The sequence below is a fragment of the Jaculus jaculus genome, chromosome 20 (assembly GCF_020740685.1).
Source record: "Jaculus jaculus isolate mJacJac1 chromosome 20, mJacJac1.mat.Y.cur, whole genome shotgun sequence".
Lineage (NCBI taxonomy): Eukaryota > Metazoa > Chordata > Mammalia > Rodentia > Dipodidae > Jaculus > Jaculus jaculus.
In genome coordinates, this window is record NC_059121.1 from 12,224,519 (window position 1) to 12,248,038 (window position 23,520).

Genomic DNA, 23,520 nt, shown 5'->3' on the forward strand with positions numbered 1-23,520 from the left:
CTACTGATGCTAACAAGAAATGAGGTAACAGGATTTTACTGCAAGATGCTGGAAATCCCTAGGTTAAAACAAATAAGGCTTTTTAGACACTAAAAATGAAAACTGTTTCAATGTTACAATTTTGTCCACAGTATTCTTTTCTCACAGAATAAGACATATGAAAGTATATTCAAATTATATGTCTTTCTGAAAGTCACATAAATAGTTTTCACAACTAACTGTTTTTCCACTATGTTTTGTTAAGAGAGATTAATTAGGCAGAGTCAAAAAGTAGTGAGTACGAAAGGCATATAATAAATTTATAATAAAAATCAAATTACCACAGAACTGAGGTCACTCTAATGGAAAAATGAAAAAAGAAAAATTAGAAAAATCAGAATTATATGTTAAAGAAAAAGACTAATTTTAAAATAAAATGCATCTCTGCATTTTTTTTACTTACTACATAAGACAGCATTAGTAAAAAAAAAAAAAAGCAAACAGGAAGCAACATACAGAAATATGACAAACTATGTTTCTAAGGTGAAACTACTAAGGTTAAATGACAATGGAACAGAGAAGAACATTATGGCTGAGTACTTAAAACAGGAGCAGATAGTTAATGGCACACTTGGGGCAGAGAGATGTACGTCTGATGATTTCCTAGATCTGTCATCTCTTTATCCTGTCGTTAATATGTATTTTAGGATGGATATATACTATGACCCACATAAAGAGGAGATATGTATTGTAAAACTTTCGTAAGTTTGCCTAATGCTGGAATCATTTCTATTTGATTTTACTGTTTGTGGTCTTGGGATTAAACCCAGGGTCTTTTTTAAAGGAGTATCTCAAGTGATTAGAGTACCACTGTAGTGGTTAATCTCTGGTGGTCAACCTAACAGGATTTAGAATCACCATGAAACAAACCTCTTGGCATGTCTTGTTAGGGTTTTCTCGATGAGCTGACTGAGGTGGGAAGACCCACCCTGACTGTGGGCTGCACTGTTCCATGGGCTGGGGGGTCCCAGACTGTGTAAGCAGGAGGGGGGCCACTGAGCATTCGGCATTCATTGATCCACTCTGCTTCCTTCCCACTGGTGTGATGATGTGGCATGCTTTCCTCTCCAAAGTGGGACTTTTCCTTAAATTTGTAAGTGGAAATAAAACCCTTCTCTTGCTTAAGCTGCTTCTGGTTGGGTATTTTGTCCCATAAACAAGAAAGTAACTGATATAACCATGGATCACATTATTACATTCCGGGAAATTCTAGGGCAGATTGTTTCATATGGGTTTCTTGGTCTCTTATTCAGTCACACACACACATTTATTTATTAAGGGAAATGCCAAATATCACCTCCTTCATCAAATTTACACTTGGAACTTATTTTTCACTACTGTCTTCCCAAAGCACAAGTATACTTCATGGTTTAGTGGGTGCTTATATTGTAGCTCTGTTATGTCAGTCTCCACTGAGCTAAGTTTCCTGAGAATTAGGAAAATATCAGCTTATGTTTCTGTTGTTTCCATCTCTGGCATGGGACTTTCATTCCATTTGGTGACTAATCGTATGAGTCCTGGCTACTAATCTTTCTACTCTTCCTATCTTAGAACACTGCAACAAGAAACCTGTTCACATGAAACCTGGTTACCATGAGGTGACTCACCTATTAGCATGACTAGACAGCACTTTCATGAGATTAGTAATAAACGGTGTGTAAACTCTTCACCACGTACTTAATACTCCATGCATACTCTACTTGTGGTGCCTTCACTGCACTGACACTTGTCTGTTTCCAAACCTATTCCTTCCTGATTCAACTCAGTGATCCTTCTGTTCTCTAAAGTCTTTTTCTTGTTTGTTTGCTTGTTTGTTTTTGAGGTAGGGTCTTCTGCTAGCCCAGGCTAACCTGGAATTCACTATGTAGTCTCAGGGTGGCCTTAAATTCTGATCCTCCTACCTCTGCCTCCCGAGTGCTGGGATTAAAAGGCACACCTGGCCGGAAGTTTCTTTAAACTGTCATAAGTTCTTAAGATGTAGTGCGTTTTCCTATCTTAAAAAATTATTTATTTACACTTGTGTGCACACATGCGTGCCAGAGCGTACTGCCTTTAACTGAGCTATCTCTTCACCCTATCATGTTTGTTTTTTTAATTTAATTTTTAGACTCATTGGATACTGTTCTAAGCAGTTTTATAATTATATGCATTAAAATTTTTTTCTTCTAAGAGGTGTATGTTCAGCTTCTCTTTAACTATGATAACTAAGTAATTCTATTGCAATATAAACGTTATACCAAATAATAACTTGAGTGTTGGGCTGGAGAGATGACTTGGTGGTTAAAGGTACTTGCTTGCAAAGCTTGATCATCTGGGTTCAATTCCCCAGTATCCATATAAAGCCAGATGCACAAAGTGGCTCATGCATTTGGAGTGTTTCCAGAGGCGAGGCCCTGGTGCATTCATTCTGTCTCTCTTCATCTCTCCCTCTCTCTCAATTAAATAAACAATAATAGAACAATAACCAGGTATTGATGGAAAAATTATGTAAGTATGATACAACCACCAATTTCTGATCATCTGGTCTTAGAGTAACAGAGGTATAATCGTCATAATGAAACAGTCCTGTTCAGTATCTCTGAATTCATCATGGTTGTATGAAACACATGATTTTGAGGGGTAAAAGAACTGAAGATCTCTTTTATTTTTTTTCAAGGCAAGGTCTCACTTTGCAGCCCAGGATGACCTCAAACTTATGTAGTGCAGATTGGCCTTGAACTCATAATTCTCTTGCCTCAGCAACCCAAGTACTAGAATTATAGATGGGTGCCACCAGACCTAGCTGAGTTCTCATTTTTCTGCAATTCTATAGGCTAAGATGCAATAGAATTTTGGAGAAAAACACAAAGTAAATTCTTTCTCCTATGGTCAATTCTATTTATCTTAGACTAGAAGATAGTTTGCCTACTATTCTTTTTTTTTTTAATTAAAAATTTTTATTAACATTTTCCATGATTATAAAATATATCCCATGGTAATTCCCTCCCTCCCCACCCCCACACTTTCCCATTTGAAATTCCATTCTCCATCATATTACCTCCCCATTACAATCATTGTAATTACATATATACAATATCAACCTATTAAGCATTCTCCTCCCTTCCTTTCTCTAGCCTTCTATTCTTAAAGTCATTCCCCCCCCCCTCTATTTTTTACCAAACTTGTTTTCCCAAAGAGCTTTTCCAGTCATTCAGTAACCTAACTCTGGCTGGCTCACCAGCTTTGCAGGCAGGGAGAAGGCTAATGTGCGGGACTCTCTGTTCTTCATGCAAATAGTAAGGCCACATTTACTACTGCTATTTTGTAATATCAAGAACTGCATTGTATGTAGTCAACAGATGGCTAATGGTTTTAAGCAATAATGGCACCATTAAATGGGATTATATGGGAGCCATTTAATGAAAGTGATGAAGACTTTCAATCTAACAATGAGAATAGAAATCAAGACACTGATTATACATAGGTTGGATTTGGCAGATTAAAAGAGACTTACAGTGAAATCACTTTTAATTGAAATTTATGCTCATTTTCACAAAAAGTTCAATCATACCAGCAAATTACTTCAGTATGACAGGAAATGCACCCTTAGATTTTCAGTCAAATAATATTTTAAATGTTTAAAATATTAGGTATGTAACACTTACCTCTGCATTATAAAATTTGGTTTTCACATCCAGTGGTTTGAGAACCTGGTTAAAGAAAATATGAATCAGGAAATTCTTGCCATTTGACTATTTTTGTTTACTTATTGAAATCATAGGGCTTTAATTTGTAAAAGCCAACTTCTAATTTTAATTGTTAATGCCTTTCTAATGGACATGCAATACTCTTGTAAAAATATTTTCATTTAAGTAACTCTTTAGACATTTAATGCTATGGATCTTATTTGGACTTTACACTCATTTTAGCCCTTTTATAACCTTTCTGTTTTGTCTCATCACAAAAATAAATTTTGTTTTGTTTTGTTTTTCAAGGTAGGGTCTTATTCTAGCCCAGGCTGACCTGGAATTCACTATGAGTCTCAGGCTGGCCTCAAACTCACAGAAATCTTCCTACCTCTGCCTCACAAGTGCTGGGATTAAAAGTGCGCGCCACCTTTCTGGCTTAACAGAAATAATTTTTAAAAAACATTTTATTAATTAATTTATTTATTTGAGAGAGAGAGAGAGAGAGAGAGAGAGAGGGAGGGGGAGAGAAAGAGGAAGAAAGAAAGAGAATGGGCATGCCAGGGCCTCTAGCCACTGCAAGTGAACTCCAGATGCATGTGCCCCCTTCTGCATCTGACTTATGTGGGCCCTGGGGAATCGAACAGAGGTCCTTAGGCTTTGCAGGCAAACACCTAACCTGCTAAGCCATTTTCCCAGCCTACAAAAATAATTTTTAAATGAATTTTTCATTTTACTATAAAACCATTACATTTTTGTTTGAACTTCACTTAGTCTGACTTTTCACAGTAACACAATAGCCCAAGTAGTGAGCTATTTGCTTTATATGGAGTTTGTTTTCCCCACCCATCAATAGGAATAATTATACTTCCAGGAAAACTAAAAGCATCTATTGACTATTTTATGATTATCATATTCATTACCTGAAATTTGAAGAATTTTCTAAAGTACATTTTTTCTCCACCCTGAGTTGTATAACTCACAGCACACACCAAACTGAAACAGAAAGATGTCTTACTAATTTGGAATACGTTTTAATTTGAATCCTTAATAAATCCTTCTTATAGATGTAAATAAAAATATCAATAATGTGAAATGATAGCAAAGTAGGATAGCAGCAGGAAAAAAAGTTCAGTAGATATGGATATAAATTCATGAGCAAGAAGTCTCTGATTAGTAAAATGAGACTTAGTGTTTTTTGTTTTTTTGTTTTTGTCTTTCGAAGTAGGGTCTCACTCTAGCCCAGGCTAACCTGGAATTCACAATGTAGTCTCAGCATAGCCTTGAATTCATGGCGATCCTCCTACCTCTGCCTCCCAAGTGTTGGGAATAAAGGCATGAACCACCATGCCCAGTGAGACTTAGTTTTTTGGAGTGAAAACTCAGAGAATCTTCCTTTGGAAGGAAGGGTATGCTCCAAAATACCAGTGTAGATATAGACTTGAAGGACAAAGAAGTGCATATACACTAGGAAAAAATAACTGTGTGTTTTAATGAAATTCCAATACAGACTTTGTAACAAATGCAATAGAAAATTATGTAAACATTCTAATTAAAAACAATAAAGAAGCAGGCAACAAACAGGGATAAAATACTCAACAAAATGAGAAGATGATTAAATTGTTAATATAGAGAGTCCATCTACATTAACCAGCAAAACATCACTCGAAATATGAGGAAAGGAATATACACATTTATCACAGTCTCACATTGCTAATAAAAAGGTGAAAATGGGGCTGGAGACATGGCTTAGTGGTTAAGGCACTTGCCTGCAAAGCCAAAGGACCCAGGTTCAATTCCTATGTAATCAGGACCCATGTAAGCCAGATGCACAAGGTGGTGCATGCATCTGGAGTTTGTTTGCAATGGCTGGAGGCCCTGGCACACCCATTCTCTCTCCCCCAAATAAAAAAATAAAATTTTATTTTAAAAAGCCTCATGGGTAGCCAAAGAAACAAATTAAAATAATGAGATAACATTTTTCAGTCTATAAAGATTTGGCAAGCGTCCCATGTAAGTGATTTCAGGGTTGGTGAGAATTTAGAGAAACGGACTCCTAGTTGCTCGAGGCAGTAGGCCTCTAAGCAGACAGGCTGTGGTGGGGCTAATGAAGGGAGACTGGGAAACTGAATGGCTGAAACAGCCACACTGTTTTCAGATCGAAAGGAAAACAGAATGCTCACATTCAAATACATTCACAGGACAGGAATGTAAAATCTCAGGGTTTTTTTTTCCCCCACAGTTTTCTTTGGCTCTGTATTTCTGAGTGTCAGGAATATATCTCAGTAAATATAGAACCTAAATTTAATTTAAAATAAAATGTTATGAATATTAGTTAGCATTTAATAACTAATAAACGTCTCCTTTTATATGTGGCATGTGCATGTGTGTGTGTGTGGTGTATGTATGTATAAACAGATGTGTACAGGGGCCAGAGGAGGACATTGGCTGCCCTTCATCTGTTGCTCATCTGCATATTTCCTTGAGCTGGAGTCTCTGAAAGCAGAGCTATGGCTTCTTGTGAGCCCAGGACTCTCCTGTCTCCACTCCTCACAGGACCAGAATTGCAGTGTGTGTGGCTGTGCTCAGTGACTTAAATGGGTCCTGACCCTCTTGCTTGCAGTTAAGTGCTTTGACCTGCTAAGCAATCTCCCTACCCTAAAAAATGCATTTTATACAGGATGCTAAATAGGTTTTTAATATCTGCATGACTTCATTGTTAATTTATTTTTAACTTTTAAAATCGTTTTTTCTTCTTCGTCTTTTTTTTTTCTGAGTTAGGTCTCACTCTAGCTCAGGCTGACCTGGAATTCACTATGTAGTCTCAGCCAGGCCTTGAACTCACGGTGATCCTCCTACCTCTGCCTCCTAAGTGGTGGGATTAAAGGCGTGTGCCACCATGCCTGGGTCTAAAATCTTTTTTAAAGAATAGGCTCCATGTAATTGAGGCTAGCCTTGAACTACTTTTTGCCCCCTCATATTGAGTGTTGGGGTTACAGTCTTGCTCCACCAAGCCTGGATCTTTTCATTTTTTTTTAAGGTATGATTGTTTGGGAGTACAAAAAAGGACCTATAGATAAACAGAAATAATTTTTTCCTACAATAAACATTTTGGAAAAAAACAACGTTTTGGTGCTGGGGAGATGGCTCAGTAGGGAAGAGAGCTTACCACATAAGCATGAACATCTGAGTTCGGTCCCTAGCACCCACGTTAAAAAGCCAGTCATGGGCTGGAGAGATGGCTTAGCAGTTAAGCGCTTGCCTGTGAAGCCTAAGGACCCCGGTTCGAGGCTCGGTTCCCCAGGTCCCACGTTAGCCAGATGCACAAGGGGGCGCACGCGTCTGGAGTTCGTTTGCAGAGGCTGGAAGCCCTGGCGCGCCCATTCTCTCTCTCTCCCTCTATCTGTCTTTCTCTCTGTGTCTGTCACTCTCAAATAAATAAATAAAAAATAAAAATTAAAAAAAAAATTAAAAAAAAAAAGCCAGTCATAAGCTGGGTGTGGTGGTGCACGCCTTTAAGCCCAGTACTCATGAGATAGAGGCAGGAGGTTTGCCATGAGTTCAAGGCCACCCTGAGACTACACAGGGAATCCAGGTCAGCCGGGGCTACAGTGAGACCCTACCTTGAACCTCCCCCCACAACAAAGCTGGTTGGCCATGCATGCCTGTTACTGGTCTTGAGGCGGTCTGGAGACAGAGTTCCTGGGGCTTGTTAGTCTTTTAATCTGACTGAAAATGGCAGCTCCAGGTTCCATGCAAGACCCAGTTTCAAGGGCGCAACAGAGGATGCCCAAAGCTCTCCTCCAGCTTCTGCACACATGTACACAAGACATGCGTCTGTACACATACATGCACACACCATGCACTCCACAAATCCTACGAAGAGGAAAAAAAAACCCATTTTGTTTAAAGTTTGTGTCATTCTCCTGGTTAAGCATGCAGACGTGGAATGTAAGATTTCTTCTGAGGTGGATACTTGGGTATAATGATGAGTAGGAAGCAGAAAACTTCAAATAAAGCACGTGTAAAAGTCTGTGAGAAGGAGTAAAATTAATCCTTACATGTGTGTTCCAATTTCCTTCACCTCATGGTGTATGACATCATCAATACAACAATCAGGTTTAAGTTCAGCCACAGCAGCATTGGAGGCTGAAAGGTTTAAGCGCTGCGAACTTGTCTGAAGATCAGCCTTGAATGAAAGAGATAAAAAAAAAAAATCCACCTGAGATTGGTTATCTGCAGGTTAGTAAGAGCAGGAGGGATAGCTGCCTACTTGGGAAGAGGAAGATGACCAGAGGAAGAGGAGAGGAGAAGAGAGGATGACAAGAGGGATCAGGGATTGTCTTTCTTTCACATGCAAGCATGAAAATAGAATAGCACCCATTTTGTTGAACCATTAATGTATGGTTCAAGGGAGGGAAAAAACAAGGAAGAAGGACTAAAGGAACAGCAGTACTTCATGTAAAACTCTGTGTAGAGCTCTCAGAACCATGGCAATGCTCCACACACACACACACACACACACACACACACACACACACACACACACACAGTGTAATAGCAACAGTAAACAAAATCAAGCAGAAAGTAGGGAGAATCAAAAATGAATACAAATTGTAGCACATGAACCACACTGTATTACAAATGCAGGGCACAACAAACAGTAGGAGGAAGAGAAAGTATTAAAAAGCACCAACGTAAGCTTGAAAAACAGAATCTTGGGGGCTGGGGAGATGGCTCAATGGATCAAATACTTGCTACTCAGCTCTGAGTACCAGAGTTCGTGTCCTCAGACCCCATGTTAACAGCTGTAAGTTGTAGTAGGCTTGAATAATCCCAGTGCACTTCTCAAGGTGAGAAGGGAAGGAGAGAGAAGACAATTTCCCTGAAGCTCATGAATGGAGCGATGAACAATGACAGAACCTACCTCATAGTACCATGATTAAACAAAAAATATATATTATTGATAACATGTTATATCTTTGAAGAAAAATATAAAAGTAATAAAATAAGGAAGATGACAATGTAATTCTTTTCACATTAGACTGAATTTTGAAGCATCAGTATGAATATTTGTTTTGAGGTAGGGTCTCACTTTAGCCCAGGCTGACCACCTGAGTGCCAGGCTGGCCTTGAACTCACAGTGATTCACCTACCTCAGCCTCCTGAGTGCTGGGATTAAAGGCATATGCCACTATGCTTGGCCTGAACATTTTTGTTTTGTGAGACTGTCTCATGTAGTACAGACTAGACTCAAACTTCCTATGTATCTGTGTATGACTGAGAAGGATCTTGAACTCTTGACCTTCCTGTCTATATCTCCCAAGTGCTGGGATTACATGAATGAGCCACCATGCTCTGCTTGAACATATAGTTTTTAAACACATATCTGGGATTTCACAGAAACAAATAAAAATAGATGTGTATATATGTGTGAATATGTAACATTAAAAGATAGTCATTATAAATATTATTAGTTGTCAAAGGCTAATTTAAATATAAAGCTAGTCACCAGCTAAGAAGAAAGTATGCTTTCTCCAATAGAGCACTTCCCCTGCTCTGTATTTTCTTCCCCCTGTGTACTGCTTTTTGAGAACATTTGCCATTCTGATCATCTTAGACATCAGCTTCCCTTTATGTCCACTTTTGCCATCAACCTCCACTTCCTTTGTAACATCTTTCACAATATAAAATAACCTTGTTTATGATTTTGTTACTGTTTCTGTATCCTCAAGCAGAGATGTCTATGGAGGCAGGAATCTCATGGCTTCTTGCACTCAGTACAACACAAAAAGATGTTTTTTTGAGATACAAGTCTTATTCTGTAGTTGAGGCAGAGCTCAGATTCCCTATGTAGCTTAGATTGGCCTTGAACTCCTAGGAATTGTTTTGCTTCAAGCCTCCTGAGTGCTGGGAGTATAGCTGTGAGTCATCATGCTGGAAAGTTTTTTTAAAATTTTTTGTTTGTTTGTTTTTGTTTTTCAAGGTAGGGTCTCGCTCTAGCCCAGGCTGACCTGGAATTTGCTATGCATGTAGTCTCTGGCTGGCCTCAAACTCACAGCGATCCTCCTACCTCTGTCTCCCAAGTGCTGGGATTAAAGACATGCGCCACCACACCTGAGTTTTTTTCTTTTTAATATTTTGTAGTTAATTCTAACCTAACTTTTTTTTTTTTTTTTTTTCTGAGGTAGGGTCTCATTCTGGCCCAGGCTGACCTGGAATTCACTATGTAGTCTCAGGCTGGCCTCAAATTCACAGCGATGCTCCTACCTCTGCCTCCCGAGTGCTGGGATTAAAGGCATGCACCACCACGCCCGACAAAGTGGCTATTTATTAACACTATCTCTTGTTATATTCAGTTACACAATACTAGTAAGCCATATTCATCGGGCACTTAATCTATGCAAGTCTCTGCTGTAAGCACATCGCTGTCTTAATCCCGTCACCCCATAGTGGTGTATACTCTATCTCATAGATGATAAAAGAGGCACGGAAAAGTAACTTTTGGTTTTTCGAGGTAAGGTTTCACTCTAGCCCAGGTTGACCTGGAATTCACTATGGAGTTTCAGGGTGGCCTCGAACTCATGACAATCCTCCTACCTCTGCCTCCCAAGTGCTGGGATTAAAGGCGTGAGCCACCACGCCCAGCTCTTTACAAATTTTCATAGTGGGGATGGGGATTAACCAAACCAGCTGGCTTTCTCTCCACTCTGTTGCTTCCATGAGATGAACCAGTAAATTCTGTCATTTTTTTAAAACATTAATCATAACATTGTATTCAACTGAAAAGTTTTGTCTTTCTTCTTTACTGATATTACAAACAATGCTGGATTCAACATATATTTCTTATTACAAATTTCTTATTACCTATTACATGCTATAGCCTGTTCTCAGAGTTGGAGATACATCAGAAAACAAAACAGATCCAAATCCCTACCCCTGTGGAGTTACATTCTCTGGAGAGAAGGGAAGGAGGACAACAACACACAAATAAGGACATTATTATAGTCTGGTAGAACCTAGTAAATGTCTCAGGAGAAAAGCTGTGAAGAGCTAATGAAGGGCTGGTTTCGGATACTGTAAGGCAGGCTTCGTGCTGCAAATTGTTATGAGCAACATATTTAAGAAGTCTACTTCATCCAATCAAGATGCAGATCTTAACAAAGAGAAAATATGAGGGACAGAAGAGGAAAGCGGTGTAGCTACCCCCTAGCAAGCACCAGCCCACACGCTTTGGCAGAGGAATTCCATGAACCCTTTACAGAACAGTTGCTCCAAGTGCTCCTGTCACTATTCCCAAGAACTGCAAGGCGAGGGAAAGCTCTGTTGTTGCTCCAGTCACCACTGCCTCCACAGAAAACAGCTCTGAGCTGGGCATGGGGGAGCAAGCCTTTAGCCCCAGTGCTCAGGAGGCACAGGTAGGAGGATTGCTGTGAGTTTGAGACCACCCTGAGATGACATAGCGAATTCCAGGTCAGCCTGGGGTAGAGTGAGATTCTACATTAAGAAAAAAAAATTACAACTTCATAAAGCCAATAGAAACAAATCCATAGTATAGAACATGTATGCTACCGAATCATTTGATCTTTATAATAATGACTTAAGAAACATGCTTGCTGATTTATTAACCTATTTTATACAAATAAATTCAATATTCACTGAGTACCAACCACATGCCAAAGGAAAAAAAGACTGGCAAACTTTTTCTTTAACAGGTCATGTGACAGACAACTATTTTAGATTTTTCAGGCCGCAGCTATCTATCACTGCCACTATAGCTGGAAATCAGTTGCAGGCAATACAGTAACCAATGAGTATGGCTGTCAAGAAAACTTTATGGGCAAAGACTGAAGTCTGAAAGTCGTGCAGTTTCCTCATGTCATGAAGTACTGTTTCTTTTCAATTATTTGAAAAGAGGAAAAAACTATTTTTAGTTTAAAATCCTTAAAAAAAAAAGCAGGCTACGGACCATATCTGACATGCATTTGTTTGTATGTGGCTTCTGAAGTCTGGTGACAAGGAGACATGAAGTCCAAAATTTCAGGGGTCCTTTGCAACTCTTAAAATTTAAGCATCATATTAAAATTCACCTCAGTTACAACTCCTTCAGCAAAGCTTTGAAAACCTAAACTCCCTGCTGGCAAATAGCTATGACCTCAAGTACTCCTCATATAGACAACTGTTTAAAATTATTGAAGTGTATTAAATGATGAGTATAAGACACCTTTTCATACTCATTAAACTCTCTTCATATTTACCCATCCATCAAACTCCCTTCTCCCTCTTTCTTCTGCCCACTGGTACCCAAATAGTCTCCCCTTCTGTCTTCACATCGTGTGTGTGTGTGTGTGTGTGTGTGTGTGTGTATACACATACACACACACACACACACAGACTTTAAAAAGTTTTAAATTCTAGCGTCCCCATGAGGGAAAACATAACTAAATTTTTTACTTTCCTCTCATTATCCTCTCTTGCTCCCTCCTCCTGCTTCCTTCCCTCTCAAAATCCCCATTTCTAGTTTCATATGATACATATATTAAATCTTAATTCTTCATATAAGAGAAAACTAACATTTGATATTTGTCTTTCTGAGATTGGCTTATTTTGCTTAACATGATGATCTCCAGTCCATCCACTTTGCTGTGAATGACAGAATTTCATGTTTCTTTATGGCTGAAAAGAACTCCATTGTATATGAAAACCACATTTTCTTTACTCATTCATCCATATAGTGAATTGCTACTTCTTTTATGCCCTTTCTCTTTTAAATACATTTAAAATTATAGTATAGAAAGTATATTCTATATTTTACATTTTAAAATATATTTTTAAAGTATATTTTAAAGCCAGGTGTGGTGGCGCACACCTTTAATTGCAGCACTCAAGAGGCCCAGGAGGAGGATCACTGTGAGCTGAAGAGCCTGAGACTACATAATGAATTCTAGGTTAGCCTGGACTAGTGTGAGACCCTACCTCAAAACACAAACACAAACAAACAAACAAACCCAAAAGTATACATTTTATTCAAAAGCCCAGCTGAGTGCCAGTGCTTTAAACATTGTATTTTCTTTTTTTTTTTTTTTTTTTGAGACTGAAATCTCAGGCAGGCTTTGAAGATGCTCCCTAAACATCTCTATCACTTTCTTATCAAGTGAGTTTTGTCTACTACAAGAACACAGTGTGCATGTCTGGCTCCCTCCTCGGGACTTTTTCCTACCGTTCTGCCCAGATCCTCTTGCCTTCCCTCTTTTCTAATGTGCCTTCTTACAGTAAGTGAGTGGACCCCTGTCATCTTTTCTCCTAACTCTTTCAAACTCTAAGCCTACTGTTTAGTTGAACAGCCATTTTCTCATCACAAATCTTGAGTATTAGGAAAACTGTTTCTGTACCTATTGTAGTATTTTGTACCTTTAAAACATGCTTGCTAATGGCAATTAAAAATTCCAGTACTGCAAGCTGGGGCAATGGCTCAGTCAGGAAAGTGCTTGCTATGCAAGTATGAGGGCCTGAGATCAGACTTTGGGCGCCTATGTCAATGACAGGAGTGGTAGCATGTGCCTGTAATCCCAGCACTTAGGAGGTGCAAACAGGGGGTCGCTGGGCAGGCTGGCAAGCTTGGCTAGCCAAATCAGTGATCTCTGGGCTCAGTACAGCCCTTGTCTCAATAAATAAGGCAGTGAGTGACTGAGGAAGACACTCCATGTTGACCTCTGACCTCCAAACACATATGAACATGCATACCTATGCATACATACCACACACGCTCCCACAAAACAACAAAGCAAAACCAAATAAAACAAATTCCAGTATTGAATATGCATCTTAGCAAAGTTTCCAAGGCATAACAGAAATGAAACACACTCCCCCAACAAGAACGTCACTTACTTTTACCAATATATCTTTTACAACTTGATTGCTATCATTATGAACGCTGATGTAACTGGAAAAGGTCTCTCCCAAAAATATATTCCTATGAAATATAATAAAATTGCATGAAAGCTGAAATTTATTGATATCCTATTACAAATATTTGTTTGAGTATCACTAAGAATTTCAAATGAAGGACAATTTACTGAAAGACCAGGGAAATATTTTCTCAGTATTTCTTTATTCTTGCTAGACTACAAGTAATTATCTACTGTACTTAAAATATAGAAGTTAAACAAATATAACTTAGCTGTCAACTGCTGCACCATTTTCTTTTCTCCTCTCTCTCTCTTTTTTTTTTTTTCCTTTTTTCGAGGCAGGGACTCTCTAGTTCAGTTTGACATGACAATTTGCTCTGTAGCTCCAGGCTGGCCTAGAACTCATGGTGCTCCTCCTACCTCAGCCTTCAGTGCTGGGATTCAATGTGTGCACCACTCTGCTGGGTCCACTGCACCATTCTCTAGCCTCACTGGAAATGGTTCCCTGAAATGAACGTTGGGCTTTCCTAAGACTGATATCTGAAGAGGCTAGAAAATTAGAAAATGTCAAGCCTTCATTTTGAAATAACATGTTCTAACTCTAAAAGATAAGTTACTTTGTCTTGGAGTATTTTTTGGTATTATTTTTGTAAATTATTCTAATAAAATTACCACTGGCTTTATATACTCTAATAAAATGACCACAGCCATGCTCCCCCCCCGTATATATATATAGTCTTTGCATGAATACATTTTTGAGATACTAGTTAGTCTATGATCACACTCTGTAAACTTAAAAAGAAACATATAGCCAGGTGTGGTGATGCACGCCTTTAATCCCAGCACTCGGGAGGCAGAGGTAGGAGGAGCGCTGTGAGTTTGAGGCCATCCTGAGATGCCATAGTGAATTCCAGGTCAGCCTGAGCTGGAGTGAGATCCTACCTCAAAAAACAACAAAAACAAAAAACAAAAAAAGGAAACATATATTTATATATATGGCCTTTTATATTACTTAATGCATTAACAGCATTTTCCCACTCTGCAGGTTGATTTTAAAGAACAAAAAACCAAGGGCTAGAAACATGACTCAGAGGTTAAAAGCACTTGCTCATAAAGCTGCCATGCTAGTCCATGTTTGATTTCCCAGTAACAACATTAAGCCAAATGCACAAAGACAAGCATGGATCTGGAATTGATTTGCAGTGGCAAGAGGTCTTGGTACACATGTGCTCCCTCTCTCTCTTTCTTTCTCTCCATATATCAAACAAATAAATAAAAATATTTTTTAAAAAGAGCTGGGGGGTGGCCCTGGAGGGATGGCTTAGTGGTTAAGGCGCTTGTCTGTAAAGCCAAAGGACCCAGGTTCAATTTTCCAGGTCCCACATTAGCCTGACGCACAAAGTGGCACATGCATCTGGAGTTTGTTTGCAGTGGCTGGAGGCCCTGGTGCTCCCATTCCCTCTCTCTCCTTCAAATAAATAAGGAAAATAAAATATTAAAAATTATCTTTTTAAAAAGGAGCTGGGGGTGCTGGAGAGATGGCTTAGTGGTTAAGGCATTAGCTTGCAAAGCCAAAGGACCCTGGTTTGATTTCCCAGGATCCACATAAACCAGATGCACAAGGTGGCACATGCATCTGGAGTTCATTTGCAGTGGCTGGAGGCCCTGGTGCACATATTCTGTCTCTCTCTCTCTGCCTCTTTCTCTCTCTTAAATAAATAAAAATAAAAATATTTAAAAGATCTGGGGAGATAGCTCAGTAATTAAAGGTGTTTACTTACAAAGCTTGCCAGCCTGGGTTCCAGTCCCCAGCCACTCACATAGAACTGGATGGGCATCTGTTTGCAGTAGCAACAGACCCCATGTGCTGGTACACACAAACGCAAATAAAAAAGGATAAGGGGGCTGGAGAGATGGCTCAGCAATTAAGGTACATGCCTGCAAAGCCTAATGACCTGGGTTCTACTCCCCAGTACTCACATAAAGCCAGATACACAAAGTGGTGCATGTGTCTGGAGTTTGGTTGCAGTGGCTAGAGGCCCTGGTGTGCTCATTCTCTCTGTATGTCTCTCTTCTGTTTGTCTCTCTGCTTGCAAATAAATAAATCTTTTTTTGTTTTGTGTTTTTGAGGTAAGGTCTCACTCTAGCCCAGGCTGACCTGGAATTCACTATGTAGTCTCAGGGTGGCCTCGAACTCATGGTGATCCTCCCACCTCTGCCTCCCTAGTGCTGGGATTAAAGGTGTGTGCCACTATGCCCGGCTTAATAAATATTTTTTTTAAAAAAACGAATAAAAATGGGCTAGAGTGATGGCAAAGTGGTTAAAGGTACTTGCTTGCAAAGCATGATGGGCAGGACTTGAGTCTTCAATACGCATGTCACATGCAATCTTGACTTCGTTTGTAGTGGCAAGAGGCCCTGGTGCACTCCTTCATTCTCTCTCCTCTTGCAAATAATATCTTTTTAAATAAATAAATAAATGCCATGCACGGTGGCACACACCTTTAATCCCAGCACTCAGGAACCAGAGGTAGGAGGATTGCTGTGAGCTCAAGGCCACCCTGAGACCCTACCTTGAAAAACCAAAAAATAAAAAAATTAAATAAATAAACGAAGCACAATTCATAATGGCTTTAAGGTATGGCTGTTATCTTATGCAAGTGTATCATCCTTACCCAAAATTTTGAGGTAAAGTCAACATTTCTCCCAGCATTAAAATTTCTGCACCATTTACAGTTGAAGGGTCATCTCTCATCAGCTGGTTGAAGAGATCACCTGTAGCAAGAGAAAAATAAAATTCCAACATCTACCTCTAAGTGAGTTTTAATTAGAAAAATAGCTAAGGGCTAGTGTGTAGCTAAGAGGTGGAACACTTCCATAGCATGCATGAAGCCCTGGATTGGATCTCTAACATCACAGGGTTAATTTTCATTAAAAAATATAAAAATTATATTAACAATGTAATTAAAAGTCTCTGCAAAACTGAGCCAGGTATGGCACAGCATGAAGCCCTAGTACTTGAGAGGTGGGGGCAAGAGAATTAAGAGCTCAAGACCAGTCTCAGCTACATAGTTCTAAGTCAGTCTGGGCTATATAGAGACCCTGCCTGAAAAATAAAATAAAAACAAAACAAAACAAAAATACCTGGTATAAAATATTTGTCCTGGGGCTGGAGAGATGGGTTAGCAGTTAAGGTGTCTGCCTACAAAGCCAAAGGATACTGGTTCAATTCTCCAGGATCCACGTAAGCCAAATACACAAGGGAGCGCATGCATCTGGAGTTCATTTGCAGTGGCTAGAAGCCCTGGCTCACCCATTCTCTCTCTCTCTCTCTCTCTCTTTCTTTCTCAAATAAATAAATAAAAATATTTTAAAAATTAAAAAAATTGTCATTTATGAAGTATGGTATTATGATTTAATACATATACACAATGTATAATGTCATTTCTAATCTTTACTATGATAAAATCATGTCAAAAAATGCTGTCCACCAGGTGGCACATGTCTGTAGGCTGAACTAAGAACTAAGCATTCAAGTGAGATTGGACTATGTGGTGACACCCTGTTCTTGATCTCACAGAGAATGCTTCAGAAACAAAGGGAAAGGCTGGATATAAAATATAAAATATACTATAACAATGGGAATTCTAAGTAAAAATCATGCCAATATATATAGCAGAGGAACATTTGAGGATACAGGTAGTACTGCAATAGCGTTAGGGATATGAGCATATCTTAACCTAGAAGTCTCTTGTATATCAGCATTATCTTTATCTATAGATTATAAAAGAGCCCTATCACTCAGTCACCCCTATTCTCATGGTACTAAAAAAAAGAACAAAGAATCCAGCAATGGGTTAGCTTAACAATGCCAAGGTTGAACTTATTCAAGAATAACACAAGGCAATCAAGTTTTAACTTTTATTGAGGTGCAAACACATACCGGGTAAGTCTTTCTCTTCACATGTGACTGGAATATTGGTAAATAAGGTAGGTTTAGTCAGCCGCATCACTATGAATTAGAAAAGGAAAATAAAATATTATTTATTTGGACTAATATTCTCAAGTGGACTGTATAGTATTCATTGATTTCATACTAACAGGATATAACCTAAATATAATATTAAATACTTCCTAAGATTAACTCTCCCAATAGTTATTTAAAATGTTGTATCAGGGTTGGAAAGATGGCTCCATGGTTAAAGGAACTCACATGCAAAGCCTGACAGCCCAAGTTCAATTCCTCAGTACCCACATAAAACCAGATGCACAAAAGTGGCACGTGTCTGGAGTTTCTTTGCAGTGGCAATGGGTCTTAGCATGCCCATTTTCTCTCTCAAATAAATATTTTTATGATGTTATATTATAAAAAATTACATACCATTAAAGAATAATTTTTGCCTTCATTTATATTTTTAAATTTATTTATTTATTTAAAAAGAGAGAGTGAGAAAGAGGCGGATAGAGAGGGAGAGAATGGGCACGCCAGGACCTTTAGCCACTGCAAACAAACTCCAGATGCATGTGCCACTTGTGCATCTGGCTTACATGGGTTCTGGGGAACTGAACCAGGGTCCTTGGGCTTCTCAGGCAAGTGCCTTAACTGGTAAGCCATCTCTCCAGACCCCTCATTTGCATTTTGTAGAGTATCAGACTAAATGCAATTATAATACCCATTATTATAGAAGACTGAAAACAAATTTCAAAGGTACATTAGGGACATAGGCTTTAAGATGTTAAAAGGGTTCTTTGTTGGGGGGGGTATTGTGTGTTCATGTGTGTGAATGCAGGTGCGAGCATGCCATGGTGCACAGGTGGAGGTGTCAGAAGACAGCTTCTGGCTGGTGGTTGCACCTTCCACCTTGGAGGCGGGTCTCACCTGGCTCACTGCTGCTTTTTGGCAGCCTGCCTGCGCCCCATCCCCACCCCAAGCTTCCTGTGGGTTCCCTACTCTCCACTTCCTTTCTCACATGTAGCATGGCTGAGATAACAAACGCCTGCCATGGCATCTCGGTGTTCATGTGGGTGCTGGCACTCTGAACCTGGGCACTCAAGCTTGCATAGAAAAAGTGCCTTAACTACTGAGCTATCTCTAATCCTAATCCTGTGAAAAGAATCTTGGTGAGCTTTCTCAGTTATAATCACTGCTCCCTGTATGCTCGATAAATATCCTTTTAAGTACTATTAATTCTGCATAGAAATTACAGGTTATCAATTAGCATATGGGCTTATATAGTCACAACAAAAACCAAGGGTTTTTAGAATATGAAAGAATGTGTCTAAATTTATCAGGAAAAGTAAATAAAGGAAAATAAACTAAGGAAATTTATCTAGAAAGAAAGAAATATTTACAAATTTATTTCAAATACCAAATAAATTACATGTGCCTATACAGCAGAATATATCACAGAAAAAGTAAAAACAAATTATTAGCTTGATCTATGTATAAAAAAATCCTTTTCAGTTATTTCTAAAGATTGTCACTTGACTAATCAAACTAGACAAACTATACCAAAAATTTCAGACAATCTCAAAGGGCTATTTCTTATTTGTAACTTTATTTATTTTCAAGCAGAGAAAAATAGAAAAGAAACAGAGAGATAGAATGTGTGCTCCAGAGCCTCCAGCTGCTGCAAATGAACTCCAGATTTATGCACCACTTTATGCAACTGGCTTTACATGGGTTCTGGGGAATCAAAGCTGAGTTGCTAGACTTTGAGGCAAGTGCCTTAACCACAAAGCCATTTCTCTGGCCCTCAAAAGGCTATTTCTTTATATTTCATTCTAAGCACTTATTTAAATCCAAATACAAATATTTCTAAAATTTATTTATTTCCTTTTTTTTAAACTTTAGACTATCTACATGGTGAATTCATAGTATGTGTTACTTGCATATGCAAAAATGTACCACCTTGCTAGTAATTACTTAGGCATTTATGTCAAATTTTACACATATCTCATCCTGGTCTCAGGTTAAAATCATATTTTTCAGAAAAGAACTAACAGGTTGCCCTGTGTCTCTTGTAGTTAGTAGCTTGTGTTTCTCATGAGCTATGTGTGTTTGCTTATAATACTTCTTTCCATGAGGCCTTCGCTCACTTTTTTTTTTGGTTTTTCGAGGTAGGGTTTCACTCTAGCCCAAGCTGACCTGGAATTCACTGTGTAGTCTCAGAGTGGCCTCGAACTCATGGCGATCCTCCTACCTCTGCCTCCCGAGTGTTGGGATTAAAGGCGTGCGCCACCATGCCCGGCCTTTGTTCACTTTTGTGACATCTGTATTTGACCTAAATTCTGACACACAGTAATTAACAGCTCATATAAGTCCTCCAAAAATTTGCAGGATTTTGGAGGTGTTAAGTTTCATGAACCCAGACCATTAAACAACCTGCAATATTAAGTAGCTGGCTCTTACAATAGTCAAAAATAATCTAGCCGGGCGTGGTGGCGCATGCCTTTAATCCCAGCACTCGGGAGGCAGAGGTAGGAGGATCGCCATGAGTTTGAGGCCACGCTGAGACTCCATAGTAAATTCCAGGTAAGCCTGGGCTAGAGTGAGACCCTACCTTGAAAAACCAAAATATATATATTTAGCATGTTTAAGGCAGTGAGTGTGATCTATAGCACCACAAAAACATAAAAAAGAAATTAAAAACACAAAAATAATGAAGTTTTCCTGGGCTGCCCTCAATTTTGACACCCACACACCTTAGCCTCTTCAATGTTTGGATTACAGATTAAATTCACTTTCAACATCAACTGGTGCTTTATCTTCCCTACTGAGTTTTCTTTTTAATCTCAGAATAAATCAGATCTTAATGGTGAAATACACTTAAGGGAATGGAAACACTTTTTTTCAAAGTGTTTTTGAGTCTACCTAAATGCACAACCCAACTTGTTGGCTTACCTACGCTTACTTAGATGTCTCTCTTTTTCTATGATTTAGTAGGGAAGGAGATGAGAGGAGGTAAGAATAATACTCCATATAAATGGGAAGACCTCAAATTGTTATTAAAAATACACTTTACTGGGGGGAGGGAGGGAATTAACACGGGATTTTTTAATAATCATGGAAAATGCTAATACAAATTTAAAAAAAATAAAAAAATACTTTACTTTCAAAACAGGTTTAAAAAAATCAACAAAAGCAGTTGATAACCTTCTGTACAAAAATAATATATTGTAGACACTTTATTTCTATGGTTATTTTCTTATGAGGCAGGGTCTACACAGTACAGGCTGGCTTCGAACTCATGGCAATCCTTTTGCCTCAGCATTCTGAGTCCTGGGATTATAGGTGTGCACCACCACACCTGGCTCATATTGCAGATTTTAAAAAATTATTTATTATTATTTATTGGGGAGTGTTTGGAGGTAAGGTTTCTCTGTGTAGTCTCAGGGTGGCCTTGAACTCACAGTGATCCTCTTACCTCCGCCTCCCAAGGGCCGGGATTAAAGGTGTGCACCACTATGCCTGGCTTAAAAATTCATTTATTTTATTTATATTAGAGAGAGAGGCAGATAGAGAGGTGTACCATGTCCTTTAGCCACAGCAAACTCCAGATGCATGCGCCACCTCGTGCATCTGGTTTACGTGGGTACTGGGGAATCGAACCTGGGTCATTCGGCTTTGCAGGCAAGCCCCTTAAGCACTAAGCCATCTCCCAGCCCCTATTGCAAAATTTTAAAACAAAAACTGGGAGGCAGCATTTTAACATGTCATTCCTTAAACGTTTACTTGTTGTTTACTTTTATTTATCTTTCTTTGAGAGGGTTTCACATTGTAGCCTAGGATGACCTTGAACTTGCAAGGACCCAGATTTGATTCCCCAGGACCCCCATGTAAGCCAGATGCACAAGGTGGCACATGCATCTGGAGTTTGTTTACAGTGGCTAGAGGCCCTGGTGTGCCCATTAACTCTCTCTCTCTCAATTGAATAAATAAAAATAATTGTTTTAAAAAAAGAAATGATGATGGAAAAACTAAAAGAAAACACTGGCTATTAAATAGTAATTTTGTATCCAATCTTGAGTGTTAAAGCAGGTTATTAGTTAAAAAAATATTCATTCTGGCTTCCTAAATTAAAGAATATGTGTCTTAGTTGAGAGTTAAGAATTCACAGCACAATCAGATAGTTCCAGGCCAAGAGATATCATCAGTGAGAACCATGAAACATACATGTTCACCTAAGTAATCTTAAAGTCTTAAAAAAATTATGACAAAGATGGGCCAGAGGTCATGGACTGGGCCAAGTACATATACATGCACATCATGACTGGCCAGACTACTAAAACATTAGGTAGACTTCTTTCAGGTTCCAAGCCTTTGCCATATTTTCTCTCTCTCTCTCTCTCTCTCTCTCTCTCTCTCTCTCTCTCTCTCTCTCTTTTAATGCCTCCCTTGCTTAATCCTTGGACACATTCAAGATTGTGAACCCTGGATTTATTATTAGCACTTTGTGAAGAGTAAATTAAAGTAAATCATTGCTCAGGAATGCATCTTAGCAATTAACAAAACAAACACTTTATGTTAGGTTTATCTAGGATCAGGAAAAAACTTTTTAAAATATTTATTTGATAGAGAGAAAGAGGCACAGAGGGAAAGGGAGAGAATGGGTGTGCCAGGACCTCCAGCCACTGCAAATAAACTCCAGATGCATGCGCCTCCTTGTGCATCTGGCTTATGTGGGTCAAACTGGGATCCTTTGGCTTTGCAGGCAAATACCTTAACTGCTAAGCCATCTCTCCAGACCCCAGGAATATTGTTTGTTTGTTTTTTTGAGGTAGGATTTCACTCCAGCCTATTCACTCTGAATTCTCAGGGTGGCCTTGAATTCATGGTGATCCTCCTACCTGTGTCTCCTGAGTGCTGGGATTAAAGGTGTGCGTCTGAAGTAATAATTTTTTTTGTTTTTATTTTTGTTTATAGAGGTAGGGTCTCGCTCTAGCCCATGCTGACCTGGAATTCACTATGTAGTTTCAGGAGCTCACAGTGATCCTCCTACTTCTGCCTCCTATGTGCTGTGCTGGGATTAAAGGCATGCGTCACCACACCCAGCCTTTGAGTAACTTCTTTTAGTTTCTCTAGTAATCATGATTGAAGAGATGAATGAAAGAGGAAGGAGTAACTAAAAATGTTGCCTTGAAAACCCCTGGTTCCTGTGGATTGTGTATTTGTGAACATCTTCAGTTGATGAGTTTTGGAAGCATTCATGCATACAATTTTCTAGATAAGACAATCTCAGCAAAAAAGTAATTAGGATATATCACAAAAAGGGTGGAGAGATTGCTCAGTGGTTAAGAGCACTTACTGCACAAGCATGAGAGTCTAAGTGGGGTGAAGCCCACTGAGTTTGATTGCTCAGAGCCACGTGAACAGTTGGACATGGCCACACACATCTGTAATCCCAGTCTTGTGGGGAGCATAGCTGGGACTCTCCAAAACTGGCAAGCTCCAGTCAGTAACAGACTCCATCTAAAGGCGAATGAGTGATGGAGGGGAAAGCCTGATGTTCCTCTTGGGCCTCCAGATGCCACATCTGAACACACACACACACACACCATACAATACACTGCCACTGCAGACATGCAAAAATTAAAAATGAATGTAAACCAATCAAAAAGGTATTTGATCAGAGTAAAGCTATCACAAACTCATTGTTAAAAATTAGCAGAATTGGGGCTGGAGAGATGGTTTAGTAGTTAAGGCATTTGCCTACAAAGCCAAAGGTTCCTGGTCTGATTCTCCAGGACCCACATAAGCCAGATTCACAAGGGAGCACATGCACCTGGAGTTTGTTCACAGTGGCTGGAGGCCCTGCTGTGCCCATTTTCTCCCTCTCAGCCTCTTTCTCTCTCTCTCAAATAAATAAAAAATATATATATATATATTTTAAAAATAGCAGAATTGG

General features: G+C 39.1%; 1 protein-coding gene across 2 annotated transcripts in view; it reads right to left on the minus strand.

Moving 5' to 3' along the window:
* The window catches only part of Trappc13 (trafficking protein particle complex subunit 13), a 38,694-nt gene that overhangs the window by 9,006 nt on the left and 6,168 nt on the right, over positions 1-23,520 (minus strand). The window contains exons 2-8 of one of the 2 annotated variants that reach the window (XM_045138902.1): positions 17,556-17,624; positions 16,288-16,387; positions 13,593-13,677; positions 7,766-7,893; positions 4,628-4,700; positions 3,684-3,728; positions 321-338 (exon numbers count right to left, since the gene is read on the minus strand). In XM_045138902.1, coding sequence (XP_044994837.1) covers positions 321-338; positions 3,684-3,728; positions 4,628-4,700; positions 7,766-7,893; positions 13,593-13,677; positions 16,288-16,387; positions 17,556-17,624 — 518 coding nt within the window. The remainder of the gene's footprint in view (positions 1-320; positions 339-3,683; positions 3,729-4,627; positions 4,701-7,765; positions 7,894-13,592; positions 13,678-16,287; positions 16,388-17,555; positions 17,625-23,520) is intronic. The other variant, XM_045138904.1, reaches the window with a different exon arrangement.